The 23,585-nt window shown below is 33.4% G+C and overlaps 1 protein-coding gene across 7 annotated transcripts in view; it reads left to right on the top strand.

The window, feature by feature from the left end:
• Window positions 1-22,089, top strand: part of LOC145660520 (serologically defined colon cancer antigen 8 homolog) — a 540,216-nt gene extending 518,127 nt beyond the window's left edge. For 3 of the 7 annotated variants that reach the window (XM_081725693.1, XM_081725692.1, XM_081725694.1), the window contains exon 12: window positions 21,586-22,089. In XM_081725693.1, the coding sequence (XP_081581819.1) occupies window positions 21,586-21,891 (306 nt within the window). In that variant the 3' untranslated portion in view covers window positions 21,892-22,089. Of the gene's footprint in view, window positions 1-3,349; window positions 3,433-21,585 lie in introns of all 7 variants that reach the window. The other 4 variants (XR_014126818.1, XM_081725695.1, XM_081725697.1 and 1 more) reach the window with 4 other exon arrangements.
• The last annotated feature ends 1,496 nt before the right edge of the window (window positions 22,090-23,585 follow it).

Raw genomic sequence — 23,585 nt, 5'->3', positions numbered from 1 at the left:
GCTTTAGCTTTTAGCAGACACCTCTAATAATATATACGATGGCCATGAATGAGTAAGGAGAGGACAATCAGTTCAATTTTGTGAATTCAGTAATATTCAGAAAAAAAAAAAAAAAAAAAACAATAATTCCTTAGCTCCCTCTTGGCTACATAGCATACTACATTCCTTTGGCGCAAGACACCGGGGTTCCATTTCCGATGTGGGTTCCATGTAGTTTAGATCCCACAGTGAAAAAGAGCCCACATAATGAAGACGGCATTTCATTAGGAGGTAGAATGATTAGGTGTATCCTGTTTGCAAATGATATGGCGCTTGTTGCGGAATCTGAAGAGAAAATCAATAAAATGTTAGAAAACTTAAGGAAGGACTGTGAAGAATACGGGATAAAAATAAATGTGAGAAAGACAAAAGCCATGGTGATTAGAACGAAGCGGATGGTGTCAAATATAAAAGTAGGAGGGGAAAAAATAGAACAGGTGTCTAGTTTTTGATACTTGGGTAGTATTATTAGTGATGATATGAAGTGCGAACGTGAAATAAAAGCAAAGATAAGAATGGCGAAAGAAACCTTTAGGAGGAAGAAAATACTATTGTGTGGAACCTTGAGTAAAGAGTTGAGAAAAAGAGTCATAAAATGCTTCATGTGGAATATTGTACTGTATAGATCAGAAGCACGAACATTATGCAGAAACTGTGGAAAACAACAAGAAACTTTCGAAATGTGGGTATGGGGAAGAATGAAGAGAATCAGCCGGGTCGAGCGGAAAAGGAATGAGAAGGTATCAGTTATGGTGGGGGAGAAAAGGACAGTTTTAGATATTATTAAGAAGAGGAAGAATACCTGGTTGGGACATTCGTTAAGAAGGAACTATATCATGAGGGACGTGCACTCGCCCCGGGCGAGTGGTTATTTGCATACTATATCTATATCTATCTATCTATATAGTGTGAAAAAAACTTCTTGCGTAATTTCATGTCTTTGTGATTTGAAAAAGAAACAGAAAAGAGCCTAATTTTATCTTTTCGAAATTGGGAAGAAGGATGTTATCATTTACGTGTACTTGAAATTTGGTTACAGGAAATCAGAAGAGCCATGGCCTCTCATAAAATAAGCTTTATATAAATCCATAATGGATAGATTTACCTAATTTCCAACAAATGACGATTGTAGAAGTAGTTTGGCTTAACACCTGTCATCGAATCGAGAAAGAATTTAGGCGAATATTTAACCGAATACGAAAGCTATTTTACAGATAATTTACAAAGTAGTGGGCTGTATCGAGTTTTTTCATGTGAGTTGAATGTTTGTTTCGGTAGTGCCTATTGGAATTTCCTTATAGACATTGCTGGAAGAAACATTCAACTAAAATTAATAAATATATAAGAGATTACAAATATAAACACTTGACATCAGGATTACTGCAACATTTAAAATTTAATAATCTAATAAAATTAATGAAACTAAAATTACATATAGCTCGAGTAATAAGACAGGAAGGAGAAATGGGGCATTTAAAAAAATGAAAAGTGAGTACTTGCGCTTAAATATGAAGAGAAAACAGATTGGTTTACGATTATAAATGCGTTTTTGTTGTATAGAAAACTTGTTATCTGGTCTCAAACTGGCAATTCCTATTTTGAACATTATGACGGTGCAAGTATTTGTCTAGTTTTCAGAAAGTGCTTATAAGCAGGACCAAAGTATTTTAACTTTTATCTTTAATTTTATTTCTCTTTCTGTTTTTGTTCCTGAGAATAGGTTACGCGTTGACTTGAAAACGTCGTATGATTTTCACTAAAACTGCGATTTAATTTATTTGCCTTAAAGAAATATTATATTTAGCATCACTAGCTTTAGTCAATAAATAAGGCGTTGAAGAGACCTAAAATATTAGTGTTACAGTAATTTGAAGCTGTACAATATTATTAGATTTTAACAAATAATAATAATATGTCAAGATGAAACACATACCAATCGATAGACCTCGTTGAGCTGAACAAAATGATAGGAGTGAATGTAAATTCTCATGCTTAGTTTTCGAGAAAATCGAGAAAAAGCTATTTTTTCTGAACCAAAAGATTGATGCCACGATACCCACGCCAGCTAGATAAAACTTATACTGAAGTATTCACTAATCAAGCTTTTGATTATGGTACTACAAAAAGGTGATGTGTACAGTATAGTTAATGAGATATAGTCCAAAATTATCGTTAATTTTTAAACTTTAGTTTCGTAATTGCAGCATTGTGCAAAGATGAAATTGATATATCAACCGGTAGATCACATCAAGGTGAAAAAGTTACGTACTTAAAAAAGAATTCTCATGCGTAGTTTTCGAGAGAATCGTGGAAAACAAATTTTTATGGCCTTAGAAGGTGTATTGTTTGTTACCAATCTAATGCAATGAATAGTTTTTATTCTGCTGGAATAGATGACCCCCCCCCCCACACACACACATACACAAAAGTTTTGTGCGACGGACGGTGTGGATTCGATGTAATTTGTTACACATAATATAAATTTCAAAATCCCAGGACGATTGACCGTCTTTTTTTTTTTCTTTTTTTCGAAAAACTTGATCAATTTTGGATAGGAAGGATATACGTAACACAGCCATACAAGAAAACAAAAATTATGTGCAGCAGACCTGAGGTTGTGGATTTGATGTATGTTTTTTACGCTGAATCCAAATTTCGAAACCTCAGGACGATTGACCGTGTCAATTTTGTTTTATGGGTGAAACGCATATATATATCCTCCCTATCCAAAATCGCTGAAGTTTTTCGCCCATTAAAAAAAAATGACGCGGTCAATTGTCCTGGGATTTTGAAATTTGAATTCTGTGTAACAAAATCCATCGAATTCATACCCTGGGGTCTAGTGCACAGAACTTTTTTATTTTGTGTGTGACTGTATCTTTTGTTGTTTGATTTTTCGTAATAATAACGCACATATCCTAACAGTGACACACAGTCCTAACAATGATGCTCATATTCCAAATAGTGACACACATACTTCTAACATGATCCACATAATCCTAAGAGTGACGCTTGTACAGTCGTAATTCTTAACACATTTTCTCTTTCAAAACAAGTTTAAACCTTTATAGATAGTTGTAGCCAGTACTGCATCATCAGAGTATCTAATTTTAAGATCATTGTTATTAATGATTATATCAATTGGCTGCAACTAGTTCTATGATTAATGATGTTTATATTAAAATATATCACAATCTAGAAAGCATCTGTTTCAGAAGTCATGTATGTATCTTTGTTACACCTCCCTACGTTTACATGAAAATTTTTGTCATATAATCAGCTATGTTTTTGTTTTGTTTTTGTTTTCCAGGGAAGAAATGGTTGGGCTACAGAACAACATAGATTTCTTAAATAGCAAACTAGAAGCCTCAATTGAGGCTCAGGAGCGGAAAGGTAATTTGTGTAAAAATTGCAAAGCAGCAAATACATTAAATAGTTTCTCTCTCGACGATTTGGAAAGCATAGAAGCTAATTTAAGATCTTGGGACATTTGTATAGAAAAGCTTACCAGCGTAATGTGCAATGAAGTCGAAGAGTTTAAAATGCATGAAGCTTTGCTTAATTCGTTGACAGCAAAAGCCGAGAAGCTTGATAGTGATTTAACCTGCTGGACAGAAATACTAGAAGCTGTGTTCCCGAGGTTTGTTGTAAATCGATGTCATCCTTTAGCTGCTTTTCTCGCATGCATGTTTTGGACATAACCCATTTCATATGGCATGCATTGTGTCCTTGTACCCCAGCCATTTCTTTTCTTTTATGTGTTATTTTTAGAAAGTGCTGCTGTGCTGTTTGCATTGCAGTCATTGTATGCATTATAGGTTTTATGTATGTATATTTATTTGCTGTTCACAGCTTGTTTAGTTCTCTGCTGAATTACTTTTCGGAGAAATGTACCCAATTTCGTTAATAAGCTTCAGTAGGCAAGTTACTTGCAAGTCTTAGACCAGAAATAATTGATCATATAAGGTTTAAAAAAAACTCAAATCATGGTGAAGGCGTATGTGATTTTCTGTTTCAGTTCGCCACACTAGAATAATGCTAGTTTTATAATTAGTTTTTAAAACGACAGTGGAAGGCGAGGCATTTTTATGACGTGGGAAAGAACAACAAAAACTCAAATGTTCTTCTCTTCATTCTTACATGATGAATGTTTGAAAATTGTAACATGATCATTTCAAACAATAGATAAAATCAGCATTATTAAAATAAAAACTCCTAATACACTGTAGTGATAAATATTGTTTTATTAATTAGAAGATAAAATGTCAGTTTTTAACAAAGGAGTAATATATATATTTTTAATATATATTTATGGCATTAATGTTAATTTTTCTTTGTTTATTATTATTATTAGTAGTAGTAGTATTAGTACTAGTGTAATTAGTATTATTTTATTAGTACTAGTAACTCTCATTCAAAGTGATTCAAAAAGGTAGCAGTCAACGTTTTATTGTCCATTTCAGCATTATAGACCTCTAACTGGGATTAGATAATGATTTATAGAATATTAAAATTTTATTCAATAATATCTGTTCGTTGATATGTGCAAATTGTGACGAAATGTATACTGCCTAGGAAACATGATTGAATTAAAATTAAATTTAGGCTATAATAATATAAATGCATTAAACACTGGGCCTATAATGTTGAATTGGACAGTACTTTGAAATAAGTTCGGAAGACAGTTACGTTATACTCTATTAAGTTGATAAGTATTGTTTATTTCTTTACTTATTTTTATTTTTTATTTTTTCTTTATAAGTAAATTTCCTATCGGTAGTTTAGAACTTTCTCTTTAATCAAGTCTTCTATTTACTTCTTCGAACCATATTCGTATGGCGCAGTGGTTCTCAAAACAGAATGTCGTGAGAACTCAAAAATATTGAGATCTTTACTCAGCAAAGTGTTTATAAGATTTATTATTATTATTTTTATTTTTATGTCATTATATGTTAATCGATTTATATACGTGGTATATGAGTACAAAATTTAAAGTATATGTTGGGTATATATGTTTGATTCTTATGCTAGAGCAATTAAGTAATTAAGGATAAAAAGGGTAAGTTTTATTGAGACTCGAGCCATGCATAAATGTGTATATATGACGCAGTTTCCCTACAGCACCACCGTCCTTTTTAGTACACTTCATTCATCGTTCGACATGGTTTCGTGTTTTTTTTTTAAGGTTGGATGCGACTAATGGAGACCATGACACTTGGTTGATGAAAACAAATTAAAGCATGTACAGTGTTAAACACGACGAATTAAAACATTTTTCCTCTTTCTGAGAATACAAAACTTTGTCGAATGATGGGGAAAGTGCATTAAAATGGACTGTTACGGCAAAAGTAAATGGCATTATATGTGTGTAGTTTTCATCTAAATACAATTTTTTTACATCATACGATCTGAATACATCATACAATTTCTTATTAAAATGCCTTTGTAGATTTTATCCTAATCCTAATCCTATCCTATCCTATCCTAACTATACAATATATAAAATCACATGAACTGACTCACTAACATAAAATAACGGATACTTCCGGTTGGCATGAAAGGTTGAAATTTGGCATGACTAACTCTTTGGGACTAACCCAAAGGAAAATTGTCAAAAATGAATATTTTTAATTTTAAGGGAGTCTAAAGGGGGGGGGAGAAATTTCCTGTTATTTAAATGGTCATTTTTTGGACCTGTAATCTCATGTTTTAGGTACTTGGAATTTGAATAAAAACTTGAAATTCAGTATGCTTATACGTTTTCAGTATGCTTATATGCTTATAGCGTTACCTAATTAGACCACCAAAAATAAAAATTTTCAAATTTAGTGAGTTTTATGAGCAATTGAAAATTCTGTCCCATTTTATTTATATGGGGCATCTTCTACACTCCAAAATTATTGGGCACTTCCTGTAGGGCTACAATCATCAACTTTGGCTTTTTAGGACTAACACACAGAAAAATTGCCAAAAGTGAATATTTTTAGTTTTCGGGTGGCCTAAAGGGGAGATAAAGAAATTCCCCATGTTATTTAAATGGGCGTTTTATTGGGATACAAAATCTTATCTTTTAGGTAGTTGAAATAGGAAAAGAACTTGAAATTCGGTAGAATTGTGGGTTTAAGAAGTGCGAGGGCGTAGGCCGAGCAAACGCTGGGATTTGGGAGCAAAGCCCCCAGCTGACCAAATTTAGCAAATGCACGAAATTCACTGTTGATGCATAAGCTGATGCGAGGCCATAGACCGAAAAAACACAGAGGACTGAGGATAGAGTCCCCAGCTAGCCAAAGGCTAGTTTACCTATAAAAGGAGATATGTAAAGCGTAATAATCTGGAAACTATTAAGTACATTCAATTAGTTTTTCCAGAGTTTATATGAGTTCTTTTTCCCCTTCAGAAATCAGATCCAACGTTTTTTAAAAAAAGATTTCCATTTAGATAAACCAAACTGTGCTTATATACGTATATAAGCAACAAGATATCTTTTTTTCTTCGAAACGCATAATGCAGAACACATTCATAATTACACTTGCTGTTCTTTTTTATGGAAACGTTTTTATTTCATTTAAACTTTTGGTACTATACACAGTTCATTATCAGGGTGTATAAGACGCTGATAATGAACGGCATTCGGTTCAGAAAGGAAAATTACAGAACAGAATAAGTAATACCCAAATCTGTTGATATGTTACAAAGTAATTGACAGGATTGAATTTTGTAACTACGATTATTGAGTTTATTAGTGATGCTTATTCAACATTGGGCTTGAATTTAAAGTAAAAACTCTTATATTACCTTCTATGTTGTCAAATGAAAACGAGTTAACTGAGTATAGGGAGATATTTAAACATTATTACTAGCAAATTTAATCCTACTTTCTTTGAAAAAGCACTGAATATTTTCATGCTCCACTCTGAAACTCAGCTGCAAGGTAGATGTTTACAACTGAAATAACATAGCATAACATTTATTTTCTAAATAACTTACGAGCATCTATATAAACAAAGGTTAAATATAAATAAAGAATAAATCATTTTCTTGCTATTATGCTAGAATTAAATTAAATTCTTCAAGATGTAAAGTTATACCTTCTAAATAAATTACCTTTGAAATACTGTTAATTACAAAAATCACATCACTGAAAAGCAAGTATATTAAAATATTCAGTGCTTTAATACAGTGCACAACAGATTCGTAAAATGAGATATGCGTTTTTCTTATTTTCTTCCCGTTTGTCGCAGTGTAATCAATTCAACGAATATATTGATGCAAGTAGAGTGCGATATGGATTACGACTGCCGTCAGTAGTTAACTGTCACTAGTATATCCATTTTGAATGTTCAGTTTTTCGAAACTTTGGCAGACAAAATTTCTCACGCGTTTAGTTTCTAAAGAAACACTTTTTCACTCAGTGTTCAAAGAATCATTCCCCAAGTCTTTTTCTTTCTTTTCTTTTGCTACAAGAATATTCTGTGTATGTTGAACAAATAATAATCAAATGAGAAACTTAAAGTGCTTATCCAAATCGTACTTCTTGTGACTTATAACCAGACATCGGATTTTTATGGACTTAAAATTTATGAAATATGCATGCAACTATGCTGTTAAATGTATTAAAATACGTACTAATAATGCAATAAAAGAGAGCTATTTCTAACATGCAGCAAGTTGTGACAGTGTTTTGTATGTGAAATATAACATCGAAAGTGTGTTTTACCTTTCAGGGACTTCACTTCAGAATTTATTTTATGATATTTGCAGGTTATATCCTCCGAACTTTTTAACACACACGCAGAATATGAGATTTAAAATAATGAACGCAGTGATATGAGAACATGATCTCTAGCTTTTCTTCATAATCGCATTTTAGATTGCATTTACTTTACACGAAATAATACGAGCCTCACTTTTCTGTGTATTTCAGTATATACACACATTCAAATACACACAGAAAACTTTCGTTTTTTTAGTGTCAGTTTTTGATGTTTGTAGCCAGAAAATGACCACTCAACATCAACAGATGTTACTAGACAATATTTATAGAGAGGAGCAAGTTTAGTTTTTATACTTTCTGGCAAGTTGAAATCTAACCCCTGAAAGTTTTTTTTTTTTTTTTTTTTAATTATTATTATTACTTCAATTGTTATGTGGTCAGAGTTTTTGGCAACAATATCCGTCAGTTTCTTTTCCACTGAGCACCTGAATTTATCACGAAATGACTGGAGCTTGTGCTGAAGTTCATCAACTAGAGCTAAGCGTTCACTGAGCAACATTCCTTGCGTCTCTTATTTCCGAATTTGTGTAGACAAGATATTACACTACGTCTTTATCAGATTTCTCTTAAGGTATTGACAATTGTAAACGTCTTTGCTCTGCTGATCGATTGCTAACAATATTGTCCTCCATAAATTAAGCATTCTTACATCTACCCATGCAAAAAGTCATTCTGTTGCATAGATATTTAAATGCATTAACGATACAAACTAAAACTGGATTTACTGCATGGTATAAGCATATATCTGAAATAAAAACATAGAATATGCTGAATATGCTTTTAATCATTAAAATATGCTTTAATCTTTGAAATATGCATTTATATGTACTGTAAAACTTTAAATTCGAGCTGCATTATTGTTAGAAACCTCTACCAAGTTTAAGAGAGATGCATAAAATATGCATTTGGATAAAAATCGGACGTCGACTTATAACAAATTAGCAGCTGCCCTCTCGGCATTCATATATAAGGAGCACATGAAAAGTTCTCGGAATAAAGTGCAAAATATAGACGTACCTCTTATACATATATGTTTAACATAGCCTCTCATTACACTAATGTACTAGATTTGGTCTCGTGATGCTCTAAGCGTTTTGCATTGCGAAAATCATATTCCTTCGTCTTGCGAATTAACTCGCAAACGACGCTTTAAGGCTGTATCTGATGTAAATCGCTATTCATCAAGGAATTTTTTAAGTTTCCGGAACAGATAAAAAATCCGATGGTGCTGAACAAGGCGGTTGTAGTAGCAAGTCATAGTCAAATTCATTGATTTTCGCCATTGCAACCACGCATTTTGAAACGCTTATAATTTCCTCGGAATCAAATCTTGAATGAGAATGGACGTTTCTTGATTTTAAGTAGACTACTGACGTTGTGCATTGTTGAAGTGAATCATCTTGCTACTCACTTATTTCAACCCCAAACTATAGAGGTCTCTAATTTCCAACAAAACTTATACAATGTACTATAAAAATCTGAATATATTCAGGAAAATATATAAAATTGGGGAGAACGAACTCCTTCATTATTGACCTACTTCAACTGCAAGCAGTCGAACAATTGAGAATTTCCAGAAAAAAATAGACCATAATAGACGTACGTTTTACGAAGATTATCATAGAATTTTTGTTTTAAATCTTTGGGAGGAGGAGAGGTTATACTACTTCAACTGCAAGAAATATTTATCTTTTAATCTGAGGAAGGAGGAGCTTCAGTGTCTATAATTCTCGATTGATTTTAAATCCAAGTAGTAGTGAGAATGATTATGAAGCCTCAAAAAGTATACGCCGCATTTCACTGTAATCTACAATACATTACGAAAGACATCTTGGATTATATTTATTTTTTAATCGGGGGTGAGAGTGGGGGAGGAGTATTTCATATCACATTAGGTGGCTATACTCACCATTCATTCTTGACTGATTGTAAGCAGAGAAGATTAGGAAAGAGAGAGTCAAAAAATATACATAATATTTTATCAAACCAAATGAGTTTTATAAAAGTTATCATGGAACTCAAAAAACAGGAGAGGAGGGGTTATACTACTACTATATTCTTTGCTGATTTTAGCTCCGTGTAGGGGAAATGATCGTGAATCCTTAAAACAATGTACGATGCACACTATAATCGAACAGTTGTAATGCAAATTATCGTGAAACTTTTTTTTTTAAGGGAAGGGGGAGCGGAGTAATCCATACTACATGAGGCAGGTCTAAATTCATTGCTCATTCTTGAGTTATTTTAATTCCAAGCAATGAGGATTACGGAAAAAGAATCAAAGAAAATACACATTATATTGTATCTAAATCCGAATAAATTTTAATCAATTTATCGTGGAACTCGAAAAGTAATAGGGAGGGGGAGCTAGAAGTGTAAATCCATCAGTTTATTCTTTACTGATTTTAACTATCTGCAGAGAGGATGATTGGGAGGTCTCGAAGAAAATGTACGACAAAATCAAACAGTTTTTTAAACTAAAGTTATCGTAGAACTTTTTTTGGGGGGAGGGGTTTAATTCACACTTTCATTCGTAGCAGATTTTAACCCTGAACTGTGGGGGTTATTCACCATACCATAATGGAGATACACATTAAGTTTCGGCACATTAGAAAAACGTTTTACGTGGTTTCTATTGGAAAATTGTCTTGCCAGTACATGTGTAAACTTGATGGATTATACCCCTCGTATACTTGATGGAGTAACCCCAACCCAAGCAATAGAATGATTTTTGCAAGTGGAAAGAAGGCACAGGTTTCATCAAAATCGGATCAAAGTTTACGAGAGTTATCGTGGAACAGACAGACGGACAGACGAATAGACACACAATTGCCAATTAGGTCGAATAGTAAAAGCTTCACTAACGTTCTCTTCAATTGTAGGATAACGCATCTATAGTCAGGAGGCCCAAGTTGCTATCTGCAGTAACTGTGCTATTACCTTGTAGGCGGACGACGTATTTTAGTAGAGAAGGATGTCTTATTGAACTAGCAATTTTGTTGAACAGTTGAGCTTCTTCCTGGCAAAGCGGTTAGCGCACTTGCCTTTGACGTGGAAAACCCAGGTTCGATTCCCATCGGACCTCATGTTTTCCGGATTTCACGTTAAGCTATAGGCCTACGTCTCATATAGCCGTTCTGTTGAAAGGGACGCTAAACAAAAAAATCAAATTTTGAACAGCTTTATATGATTATCGTTGAAAATAAAATAACTCAGATGGTGTGGCAACCTCCACTATGCGTTTTATTCAATTCTCAGCTACATTTACTTATTAGCAGCAGTAATTCACAATAGGTATTGAATAACATCAATTGTACTGCAGTTAGAATAAACAATGTATGCGAATAACACACCAAATGTACCAGTACGTAAGTGAAATAAACATTAGCGAAGACAGCAGATAGGAATGAAGAGGAAGAAGCAGACATTACGTTGTGGCTTTTGTAACGTACCTACTACCCGATATAAGTTCAGACTTCGGTATCGTTCCTGGAAAAGGGAGTGTTTAAAACTCCCTCCATATTTTATAATTAATAATAAAGGCAGGTATGGGTCTATCAAAAGGAATATATATATTCTAACTGGGTTAACCAATCCCCATAAACTATCGCAAATACGAAAAATTCCGTTCTCTTGTAGAGACTGCAAAGTGAATTGATTATTATACATAAATATATCTATAAATCTAAAAACACAGTGGATTCTAATTGAGGAAAAAGAAAAACTATATCCATGTGATTTAATAACAAATTTATATGATTAAATATCAAAATTGAGTAGATCCAACAATAACTTTGACGTTATCTTGTTCAAATAGGACCTTACAAAAAGCCTGAAGGGCTGGTTACTACATCTCACTTAAAATATATATATATATATATATATGCAAATTGGTCCCAATTATCTTACAAATTAAATATTTTAAACAATAGCGATATAATATGTAAATTTTACAACTTACCAATACTGCAGATTAAATAAGTACGTAATATATGAAAACTGAGCCAACTTACTCGCTTCACACTTAACAACACCGAAGATTTTAATTTAAATATCACATCTTTTAATTTTTTCCACACATAACTATAACTTTTAACAAAAAAAAAAAAAAAAAAAAGTATACCATATGGAACTAGGATGAACTACACATGAGTTGAATTCACAAATATAACAACCATACACTTAACTTTTATGCTTATATTGAATTTTATAAATTTAACTTCCATTCCATATCACAAACGTAGACCCGAAGGTAACCATGAACTAGTGCAGAAATTCGACGTAATCTATTATCAAGGTCTGATGTTCCCAGTTTGAAATATAGCTTCATTATGACGCTCGCCTGTTATACACCAAATCATGTACAGGATAGTTCATCATAACGCCGCTAATGGCGCTACTAATTTTCCACTAATCGTAACAAGATTTTTTTTTTTCGAATAAACATGTAAGTCATTACATCAACTAACACCCCCCTTAAAATCATTATGATTTTCCGGAAGGATGATAGTCTAGTTGTCGACATTAGTCATAATTAACCCAAGAATCTATTCTACTAATACTAATTCCAATTCATTCTACCATTCATTCCAAATAATATATAAAGAAAATAAAAATATCCCCCTAATAAACCATTCACGCAAACATTCATTCATCCTTACATTCTATCTACATCTATACCTAATATTAGTAAATTCTAAAGTCCCAGGTCAATACCTTCCTAGAAATTCATAATCTTACATGTACAAAATGAAAATAGAATATATATATATCCATTAACCAACCATATACCTTATAATAAATAACTTACTTTGAATATCCATAGTAATCCAAACAGGTCATGCATGACGTACATATATTCATAATACGAGACCTACCAATCTAGGTTACAACTCCAGTATTCATTCCTATTACAATCCATACGTATATTCAAAAAAATACATATATGATATTTTCCACGATGACAAACATTCAAGGTTTAAGGATTTTTTCCAGGCCTGGAATTTAAAAACAGACATTAGCACAGCATAACAAATACTTTGACAAAAACATAATAACCATATTTATATTTCTAATACAAATAAAATTCAAAAACACATTAAAATCCTCTAAAAACCATTCACTTGAAAGAGACTAATTAAAACTGACTATTTAACGCCATAACATCTAGTTGCAATTATTAAATAATAATATAACCAAAATATTATCCATACACACACATATATGTATGTATAATTAGACCAGAATTAAGAATATACCCAAAATTTATTATTGTTTACCGAAATGCACTTCATGTTACACCTGCGTTACGAGGTTGACGGTACAGTTTAGTTTGAGAAACATGAGCCTTCCTAATATCCAATGGATCGTCAACAGATTTTAATTGAATTGAGTTAGTCCCCAATAGTCTTTCGATCCGATAAGGGCCCAGCCACCTTGGGCACAATTTCCTGGTTATCTTGTCAGCCAAAGACGACTTATAATGCGACTTTAATAAAACTTGGTCACCCACTGAATATGAAGTAGCAACTTTAGACTTATCATATATACGTTTGCGTCGAGACCAAGCTAGTTCCATGTTCTTCATGGCATTGGCCCATACATTAGGGTCTTTTTTACGTATATCTAACTCATCTATTTTCCAGCGGATATCCAATGGGTCGCACACATTATAATTAAATGTCATCTCCATTGGGGAACATTTTAATTCCGAATGTTCGGCAGAATTTATTGAAAACTCTATTTCATGAATGCCTCTGTCCCACATCGTCTGTTTGTTGGAAAAATAAATTCTAAGACTATCACCCAATACTCTTAGATATCTTTCAGCATTATTAGAAGCACAATGATATGGAGAACTACGAATATCCTGTATACCATGGCTATACAAGAAATCTTTAAATCTAGCTGATACATATACTGACCCATTATCATGACTGATCGAGTAAGGGAACCCAAACCTACACATGATCTTATATAACTTATTAATGATCGCTTGACTCGATAATATTCTTAATGGTTCCAGCCAAACTCGTTTAGAACAAGAGTCAACTATGATCAAACAATATCTTCCCGATTGGGATTGACATAACGGTCCATAAATATCAGTGTACCATCTTCCATTCACAGTTTTATCGAAAGTGGACACTAATTGACCCATTTTCTTACGATTATTGCTTTTATTGAGCTGACAAGATTTACAACAGTGGACATATTCACGTATCTGATCTACCATCGAAGGCCATGTATATCTAGCTGATATTCTACTGATAGTTTTCCTTGCTCCCGAATGATTTCCCGGCAATATCGAATTATGATAAAATTCTATAATAGGTAATACAAGTTCTTTCGGAATACAAACTTTCCATGGATTCTTTTGCGCTTTAGTTTTCTTACATAATGTACCTTTAATTAATTTATAATCATCAATTTTTTCTTTCTTTTCTAACCTATCGATTATATTCATCAATTCTACATCTTTTCTTTGGTGTTCATTAATTGACATACAAGCATATGGCATGTTCCACATATTGACTAACAACAAATTCTTTACCTCATGATCGTGTGTTTGATCTATCTCCATAGGTTCGAACATTTCTCGATCATGGACCCTTGATAGGTAATCTGAAGAAATATTTAAATTAGATGGTACATGTTTGACATCAAAATCGAATGAAAACAATCGATACAATAAACTGCCATATTTCTTAATACGCTTAATATTTCTTATGGCATACATTAACCCTAAATTATCTACTCTGAGTTCGAACTTTGAGTACAAATAGGTACTAAAGCGTTCAATAGTCTCAACAGCTGCCATAAGTTCCAACAGATAAATTGGTTTATTTAAATCATAAGGTTTTAAACGTCTGGAATAAAACCCAACAGGTCTTAATATATTATTCTCATCATATTGTTGTATCGTTCCGCCCAAACTTTTGAGTGTTGCATCCGAACTGACGAAAAACTTAGCATTTAAATCTGGTAATTTCAGAATTACATGAGTCTCAAATAACTCCTTAACTTGATCTAACGCTCTCTGTTCTTCATCTCCCCATCTAAATTGTACTTTTGGAGACCTCATTCTATTTAATGGTTCTACTACTTCTTGAAAATGAGGAATAAACTTAGCGTAGAAAACAAAGAAGGCTAATTAATCCCCTTCTATTACGCGGAGCTGGTAACTTTCTAATTACTTCAACCCTGGAAGGATCCAGTGACATATTCCCGTTCTCTAAAATATATCCCAGATAAGATATTTTTGTCTGGAAGAATTTTGATTTATTCAAAGAAATTGTTATACCATACTCTTCAAATTTATTTAAGACCTTATCTAATAGTTTCTTATGACTCTCGACATCGGGAGTGAATATTATTACATCATCGTAGAACCATTCAAGACCTTCATTTTTCAAAGGATATAAAATATCAGTTAATACCTTGGACAACATAAAACTACCAGAAGATAAACCAAAAGGTAAAAATTTAAATTCCATCAGACCTCGGTGAGTCATAAATGCTGTATATTTATACGAATCTTCTGATAATCGTAAATGTAGATACGCTTTTTTAATATCAATAGCGGAAAATACTTTCCCACCAGATACGTTAGCTAATACATCCTCTATACGGGGAGTAAACTGCGGATTTAAATATAATCTCCGATTAAGACATTGGTAATTAATAACAAGACGTTTCTCTCCAGACTTTCCTTTCACTAAAAAGCATGGGAAAGACCAATCACTATTACTCTTTTGAATTATTCCCTGTTTTAACCAATCATCTAAAATGGAATCAAGTTGTTTTTGATCGCATCTACTCATAGGATAAGCTTTCTTCCTTATAGGATCCTCATTGTTCACCTTAATTTCATATTGATATCCTTTAATTTCACCTATTTTATCTTTAAACACACTAGGAAATCTATTAGGGAGACCTTGTACATACCTTTCCAATGAGGGATCATCTTCAGCTAGCAGTGGATCGACCAATATCTGATTGGATGGCTCTTTTCCTTCCGCAACTTGAAACAAATAATATTCCCTAGGACATTCCTTATGGTTGGCAACACTGCTGGTCTGCTCCCTTGTTCTTTGTACCTTATCCCCTCGGTCTGCTATAGAAGACTTTAAATTGCCCGTATGACTCGAAAAGCTACGGAATAAAAATTTTACGGCAGAATCATTTAATTCTTTAAAGTCACTATTAGGATAATAACTTATGGGAATGACCACTTTCTCACTTGCCAGAACTAATTTGTTCTCGACTAAGTCTATAAATGCACGCATATACTTTAATTGCTGAATTCCAATTATAAAAGTGGGCTCTAACTGGTCCATCAAAAAGAATTTAAGTCTATAAACTTTAGAGCGAAAACGTATTGGAATAATCACATATTGAGTCAATGTTATTGTTTGTCTATTAACACCTGTCCCTGTAAACTTTTCATTCATCACTTTAACAGGCACTTTCAATTTAGTATTCCAATCCAAAAACTTTCCACGATTTATAATCGAAACCGACGCACAAGTATCAATTCCTCCAACATAGTCATTCCCTAAGACGTATCCCTTTATAAACACTGCTACCAATTTATCTGAACTGTCCCTCGGTTTGCTAGTCGCATTATTAAGTTTATTTAATGTTGACCCTGAAGCACTAACATCCAAAGGATCATTCAATTGTCCAGTCAGTTTACTATCTTTTTCTCCCTTTAAAGTACTTGTACCTAACCACTGCACCTTTCTCCTCGAGGTAGTCAAGTCTTGTTGTTGTTTTAACCGCCTACGTAAATAACAGTCTTTTTCCCTATGTCTTCCACCGCAGGAATAACATTGAATAGGTTGTTTCTCAGGAATCTGTTCCATTCTAGTGATCGCCTGGTAAACCTCAACATTCTTTTGGTATAATTCATAACGCTGCACTTCACTTATTAGTTCATATAAAGTTGCAGGTTTTGAATAACGGAATAATTCGTGTTGTATTTCCGGTTTAATCCCTTTCCATACATACTCAAGTATGTCTCTATCATTACGTATACCCATACATATAGTATAACTATCTACTATACTGTTAATATAAATAGAGGTCAACTCTAGGTGATTGTAACCTATCTACATAACTATGGATTAATTGCCTTTTTGCCAAAGGCGATATAAACTTATCAAATAGTTGACCACATATCTCGATCCAATCATGAGTAATACAGAAAATATTCATTAATTCCTGATGCAAACAATTACTAGTTTTTCCTAAAGCAGCTATTAATACAGACTCAACCGGAAATAAGTTCAGTTTTATTATCTTATAAACCTCAATAGCAAACAAAAACAATTTGTGGTGCTCTGTTGCATCACATTCTGGAATTTTATTTATATATTCCTGAAAACTATACTTCGCTGCATCTACGGTCAGTTTAGAAAAAGAAGTGCAAAAAGGAACGAACGGGTTACTAGTATTATGACTTGGAAATTCTTTAGTTTGATTATTTTCAACTCCTGAATTCCTTTTCAATAGACTAACAGAGCTAACATTTCCTAACAAGCACCTGCTTTGTTCTTTTTCCTGACCTACCGCAAACAGTATATCACCACCAGCTGTTTCATGGGTCATCGCCCGCTGAGTCGTACCAGCTAACACCTGCGGGCTGTCGCTCATCGCAGTACTTCTCCCCACCCCTCTTTCAACAAACGAGGTGTTTTCCTGCAGAAATGTTAAATCCCAAACATCGTCTGTTCTATCGACAAACAATCCATGATCACCATTATCGAAATTATTTAAATTCAACTGAGAATGAGCCATAACTAACAATAAACATATAATCTTAACAACCAACATATAAATCTTGATAATTTATACAAAATACAGCTATATTAATTATAGATGTTATATACGGCAATCATATATACTGCTGTAAATGAAAACTGCAACCGAATGTTGAGCTAGTCTCTTTCTTATTCTTTTAAAAAAATTGATAATTGATTACTGTCAATCGGTAAGGTATTTCTATACTTTTCCTTCCACTAATGCAAAGTCCATATAATAGTATCAAATTCCATATAATGTACCTCATAAAACCCAACCTGCTTCTAACTGCAAAAATGTAAGCAGTATAGAAAAGATAATGAAGCTATATTTTTTTATGTAACGTACCTACTACCCGATATAAGTTCAGACTTCGGTATCGTTCCTGGAAAAGGGAGTGATTAAAACTCCCTCCATATTTTATAATTAATAATAAAGGCAGGTATGGGTCTATCAAAAGGAATATATATATTCTAACTGGGTTAACCAATCCCCATAAACTATCGCAAATACGAAAAATTCCGTTCTCTTGTAGAGACTGCAAAGTGAATTGATTATTATACATAAATATATCTATAAATCTAAAAACACAGTGGATTCTAATTGAGGAAAAAGAAAAACTATATCCATGTGATTTAATAACAAATTTATATGATTAAATATCAAAATTGAGTAGATCCAACAATAACTTTGACGTTATCTTGTTCAAATAGGACCTTACAAAAAGCCTGAAGGGCTGGTTACTACATCTCACTTAAAATATATATATATATATATATATGCAAATTGGTCCCAATTATCTTACAAATTAAATATTTTAAACAATAGCGATATAATATGTAAATTTTACAACTTACCAATACTGCAGATTAAATAAGTACGTAATATATGAAAACTGAGCCAACTTACTCGCTTCACACTTAACAACACCGAAGATTTTAATTTAAATATCACATCTTTTAATTTTTTCCACACATAACTATAACTTTTAACAAAAAAAAAAAAAAAAAAGTATACCATATGGAACTAGGATGAACTACACATGAGTTGAATTCACAAATATAACAACCATACACTTAACTTTTATGCTTATATTGAATTTTATAAATTTAACTTCCATTCCATATCACAAACGTAGACCCGAAGGTAACCATGAACTAGTACAGAAATTCGACGTAATCTATTATCAAGGTCTGATGTTCCCAGTTTGAAATATAGCTTCATTATGACGCTCGCCTGTTATACACCAAATCATGTACAGGATAGTTCATCATAACGCCGCTAATGGCGCTACTAATTTTCCACTAATCGTAACAAGATTTTTTTTTTTTTTTTTAATAAACATGTAAGTCATTACACTTTATAGTTTTAAATACGTTGTCTCACACAATACATAACATAGCAGATTATTATTTTATAATAGTTATCATTAAAAAACGAAGTTTCATCATTTAGTAGTTGCATATAGCATACGTATTATTCAAGCGTAGCATTTATTGCATATTATCCAAACAATATTCATATAATTCACTGAACTAAACTTTGTTTTCTTTGACTGTTAAATGAACATACCTCATTCACATGTGAACTCAGACCGTACAGAATAGACATAAAAAAATCACCATAATCCCAGACATTCTACTAATATCGATACATTTAATGCATACTAATGTTGTTGGAAGTCATAGTAAGAGATAATCAGTGTAAATTACATAAGAAAAAGAGAGAGTTTTACTGTCCATGGAGACTATCGTAATGCACCTACCAAAACATTATATTAATCGTTGTGTACTCCTCAACCATTAAATACCAATGGTTTTATGCATAAAATACAAACAGCTTGATTCAGGTTTTACACTTGTTTTTATGTGATTTCCTTCACAATATTATGATATATGCAGTATTTTAAGGTTGTGATCCTAGCTCTTCCATCTATATAAACAATGTCAATTAATCTGCATGTATGTAACTACTTCTATAAAGATCAAGATGCTTTCGACAAAGATAAAGGCATAAGCTTTTTCAACATCGATATAAATAAACAAATAATATAAATAAAGGTTACTATGAATATTGCTGTTATACTAAAGAACGTGAAACATCAACAAATAACAAAAGGACAGAATATAAATAGCTTCCAAATAAACAATAAAATAGGATATTAATATAATTTGGGAGGTAGATACAATAGGAGTTACCCGCCTGGGAGATAGTAACTAGAAGAGTAAACCTGTAACGGAACAGGCCGTTACGAACACTTTTGATGCATGACGACTTTCTACTTTTAATAAGTCCAGTCTTTTATCACACATTTTTTATGTAGCTAGTTCAAAAGGTTAGCATAAGATCCTCACGTAACGGTTGTATCAGAAAAACGATGATTCTGTGTGTAGTAATGGACCGAAGTTTCGTTGATAGTCATAAATCGATCCGTGAAATTAATTACAATTAGATTCTCTGGAAAAGGGTAAAAATTTGCTAAGTATTTTGCATTCAGATTAGTTTCGAGTAGGTGGCAGCAATGTGATATTTATTTTGTAGACAGTTACTTCGTGCATAATTCCTTTTTAAAACAAAACTTTCACGGATTATTTTTTTGATTGAAATATACATGATGGTAAGAAACTACTTGAATAAACTTCGGGAGCTGATTCCCGACACCGAAACCAGCAAAAAAGTCCTCTGGAGCTTTGGTCAATGAGAGAGTTTCGGCGATATAAGGTGCCGAAAGCTTGGGAAAATGAACTTCAGAGGGCTGTAATTCACAAACAACACAACGTAGAGAGTGCAGTTTAGAACATGACACTCGAAGTCATACCTTCTCGATTGAAAAAAAATGCATGTTTCAAACCACCTCAAGATGTGTACGATGGATTCCCTAAAGGAACATAGGGATTACTTGCCAGGTTATAGGGAATACCCGACGTTTCTTTGGGGAATCCCTTACATACATCTTCGGGAGGTTTGAAACATATATTTTTTCAATCGAGCAGGTATGACTTCGAGTGTCTTGTTCTAAACTGCACTCTCTACGTTGCGTTATTTGTGAATTACAGCCCTCTTAAGTTAATTTTCCCACGCTTTTGGCATCTTATATCGCCGAAACTATCCCTCACTGACAAACCTCCAGAGGTTTTTTTGCTGGTTTCGGTGTCGGGAATCAGCTCCCGAAGTTTGTTCAAATAATTTCTTATCAGTCGAGTTTAAAAAGGATGATGATGTTTCCTTGTTGTAGAATTGCATAGCAACTAGTTTTGTTCGAACAAAGGTTTATGTTCTATAGTATAATGTGTTGAAAACGTTATTCGAATATCAGAAGGCATTTAAAAATTGAATGCTCATATTTTCGTTTTTTGTAAGTTTTCCTCGATGGTCTAGTAAGTCCGCGTGCCTTTGATTCGTGGGGCCCCAGGTTCAGTTGAGAGCCTAAAAATGTGAATGTATACGGTGGTTTGGATTTCACCTTAAACTGTGAGCAAATGTCTCACAGCGTCAGTGCTGAAAAGGAACGGTAAACTCTTAATTAACAGATACCATTTTTTTTAAGTCGCAGTTTTGTGATTTAAATGCAAGGTGTGTAAAGAAAGGACTGTAACATACAGTGTATGTTTGAAAAAAAAAAGTTAAACCATGTTAACTAATGTGTTTTCTGTATGTTTGATTTGATGTAATGAACAATAGCGTTATAATTCTTGTTGGTAGTTCAGAAGTTGTTACAGAAAAATGTTGTTACAGATGTTCGGTTACTGAAATCTCAATACTCGTACTTGATAAATTATGTTAAGAAATTGTACAAAATAAGTAATATTTAAGTATTATTTTAATTTAGTGTTAAAAGCTTTTATGAATTTTTTAATATTGTTTTTAAAACTGATGCTTTTCTCTGTTACTTTTAAAAAGATTCTATTTACTTTATATTAAACAAGAATTTTTCTGCAAATCCATTGTTTTTCATATCTTGTTTTCAGATTTACCAGCTCCTGACAAGACAGAGCAGCCTTCTGAAGGAGAAGGAAATCTTGAGCCAGGAGGTGAACCTTCTGAAGAGGCACCTAGCCCATCTCAGCCGCCTGAGTCCAGCGAGGAGCAGGCGGAGTGAATCCACATGGGATGATGGTGATGCTTCCTCAACAGCAACACTAGGGCTTCTGAGTGAACCGGAAGCTTTAGGTTGGATGGATCTTGGGTGTCCATCTCCTTCATTCGTTGGTCAACCACTTACATTAGATGATTTGGCTACTGACGGCGATAATACTTTCGGCTCGCAGTCTTGATAGTAATTTTGAGTAGGGATTTCAAGTTTTTGTGTAACACATTTTCGGATTTTGAACGGTAAGTGTAATGGGAGTAACTTGGAAGCAACATAAGATGATGATTGTACAAAATGATTTCTCAATTGAGACAATCAATGTATTACACTATATTAGATAGCAATATAATTTTATTACGAATAAAGTATTGTTTTGACTGAATATATATTCTTTATTGACCACCTACCTTCAATAAATGTAATTATGTGAGTGACAAGAGCTTAGGATTTGCATCCGTAGTAAAATGAGTTCCAAATTCAGCAAACATTTTTACAAGAAAAATCACCTATAAATATAGCGTGGTCCGGAAGTAGGTGTACTGCTAATTCTTACTTCGAAGACAGTGGACATTCTTACCTGGAGATGAGTGGTTGGTGCCTCAACTGGAAGAAAATGGTATCAAAGACACTGTTGCAATACACCAGGATGGAGCACCAGCGCACTTCGCGATTCACGTGCTCAATTACCTGAATCAGGCGTTTCCTGGCTGCTGGATTGGAAGAGGTTGTGCATCTTCACCAGCTCCCTTTGCCTGGTCTCCAAGAAATCCCGATCTGATGAGACCAGACAATGCTCTCTGAGTTTCAAAAAGCAACAAGTAAGAAACACTCAATATCACACAACGCAGGAATTACGAGCAGCTGTGGAACACGCCTTCATCCTCGTGACTCCGGAGTATCTCCGCAAAACATCTGCGAGAACTTGGCGCGGAATTCAGCTGTGGATGGTGATCATACCCATGTTTATGACTCTTTAAGACTTCAAGATAACTGTATACAGACATTCTACCATAACTAACACTATACTGTTGAAACTAAGGGGGAGGGGGTACGCCCACTTCCGGACCACCCTGTACTAGAGACAGTTTGTAACCTATATATATTGATGACAAATAGTAAACATTTTTTCAACACGCTTGGAATGAATCGAACAAATATCCCAGGCTTTTTAAAATCATAACGTACAATAACACGGTAGCTTAGTAATCGAATTGTTATCTCTGTGACATGTAGTAAATCCGTAAATGAAATATTTTCATACATCTCTTTGTAGTAGTATGCAATATAGTACTCATTTGTAGTTTCCACTCCATCAGGAGTAAAATACTTCTATCCCTGTGAAGTCTAATGTGATTCGATAGAATGCTGAAGAGCAATTGCATAATAATTATCCGTGAAACTATTTAGGATTGGTAAATATTTTGGGAATGAATCTAAACTTGTTTTTAAAGAGTTTGGTTTATCAGAAATGCCTGTATATATTTGTTCTGTCTATCCGTCCGAGAGGAAAATATCTCAAGAACTATTTGATCAGGAATCGAGTTTATTGATGGAGGTAATCCATCCTGTTGATCCTAAGATATGGACAATCAAAAATCGGTTTCCTATGTATTTCATACGCACACAAATATTACTCGTATGTAGTATGCAATCTAGCTGTATTTAAGTGTCATGTTGGTTGCATATCATTCAGTTACTTTTAATATAACCATACTTTTCTATAAGAGTATGGCTACGTACGTTTACGTGGCATTGCTTCTTGTTTAAATACGGACGAGAGCACTAAAACTCTCGTTTCTTACATTACGTCGTAAATAATAACGTACTATAGAATTATGTATGAAATATAAACGAAATTATAATAGAAATTGTAGAAAA

This window comes from Thermobia domestica, chromosome 9 (assembly GCF_964235325.1).
Source record: "Thermobia domestica chromosome 9, izTheDome1.hap1.1, whole genome shotgun sequence".
NCBI classification, from domain to species: domain Eukaryota; kingdom Metazoa; phylum Arthropoda; class Insecta; order Zygentoma; family Lepismatidae; genus Thermobia; species Thermobia domestica.
Note: the sequence above shows the minus strand (reverse complement) of the source record. Positions and strands in the feature narration are given on the sequence as shown.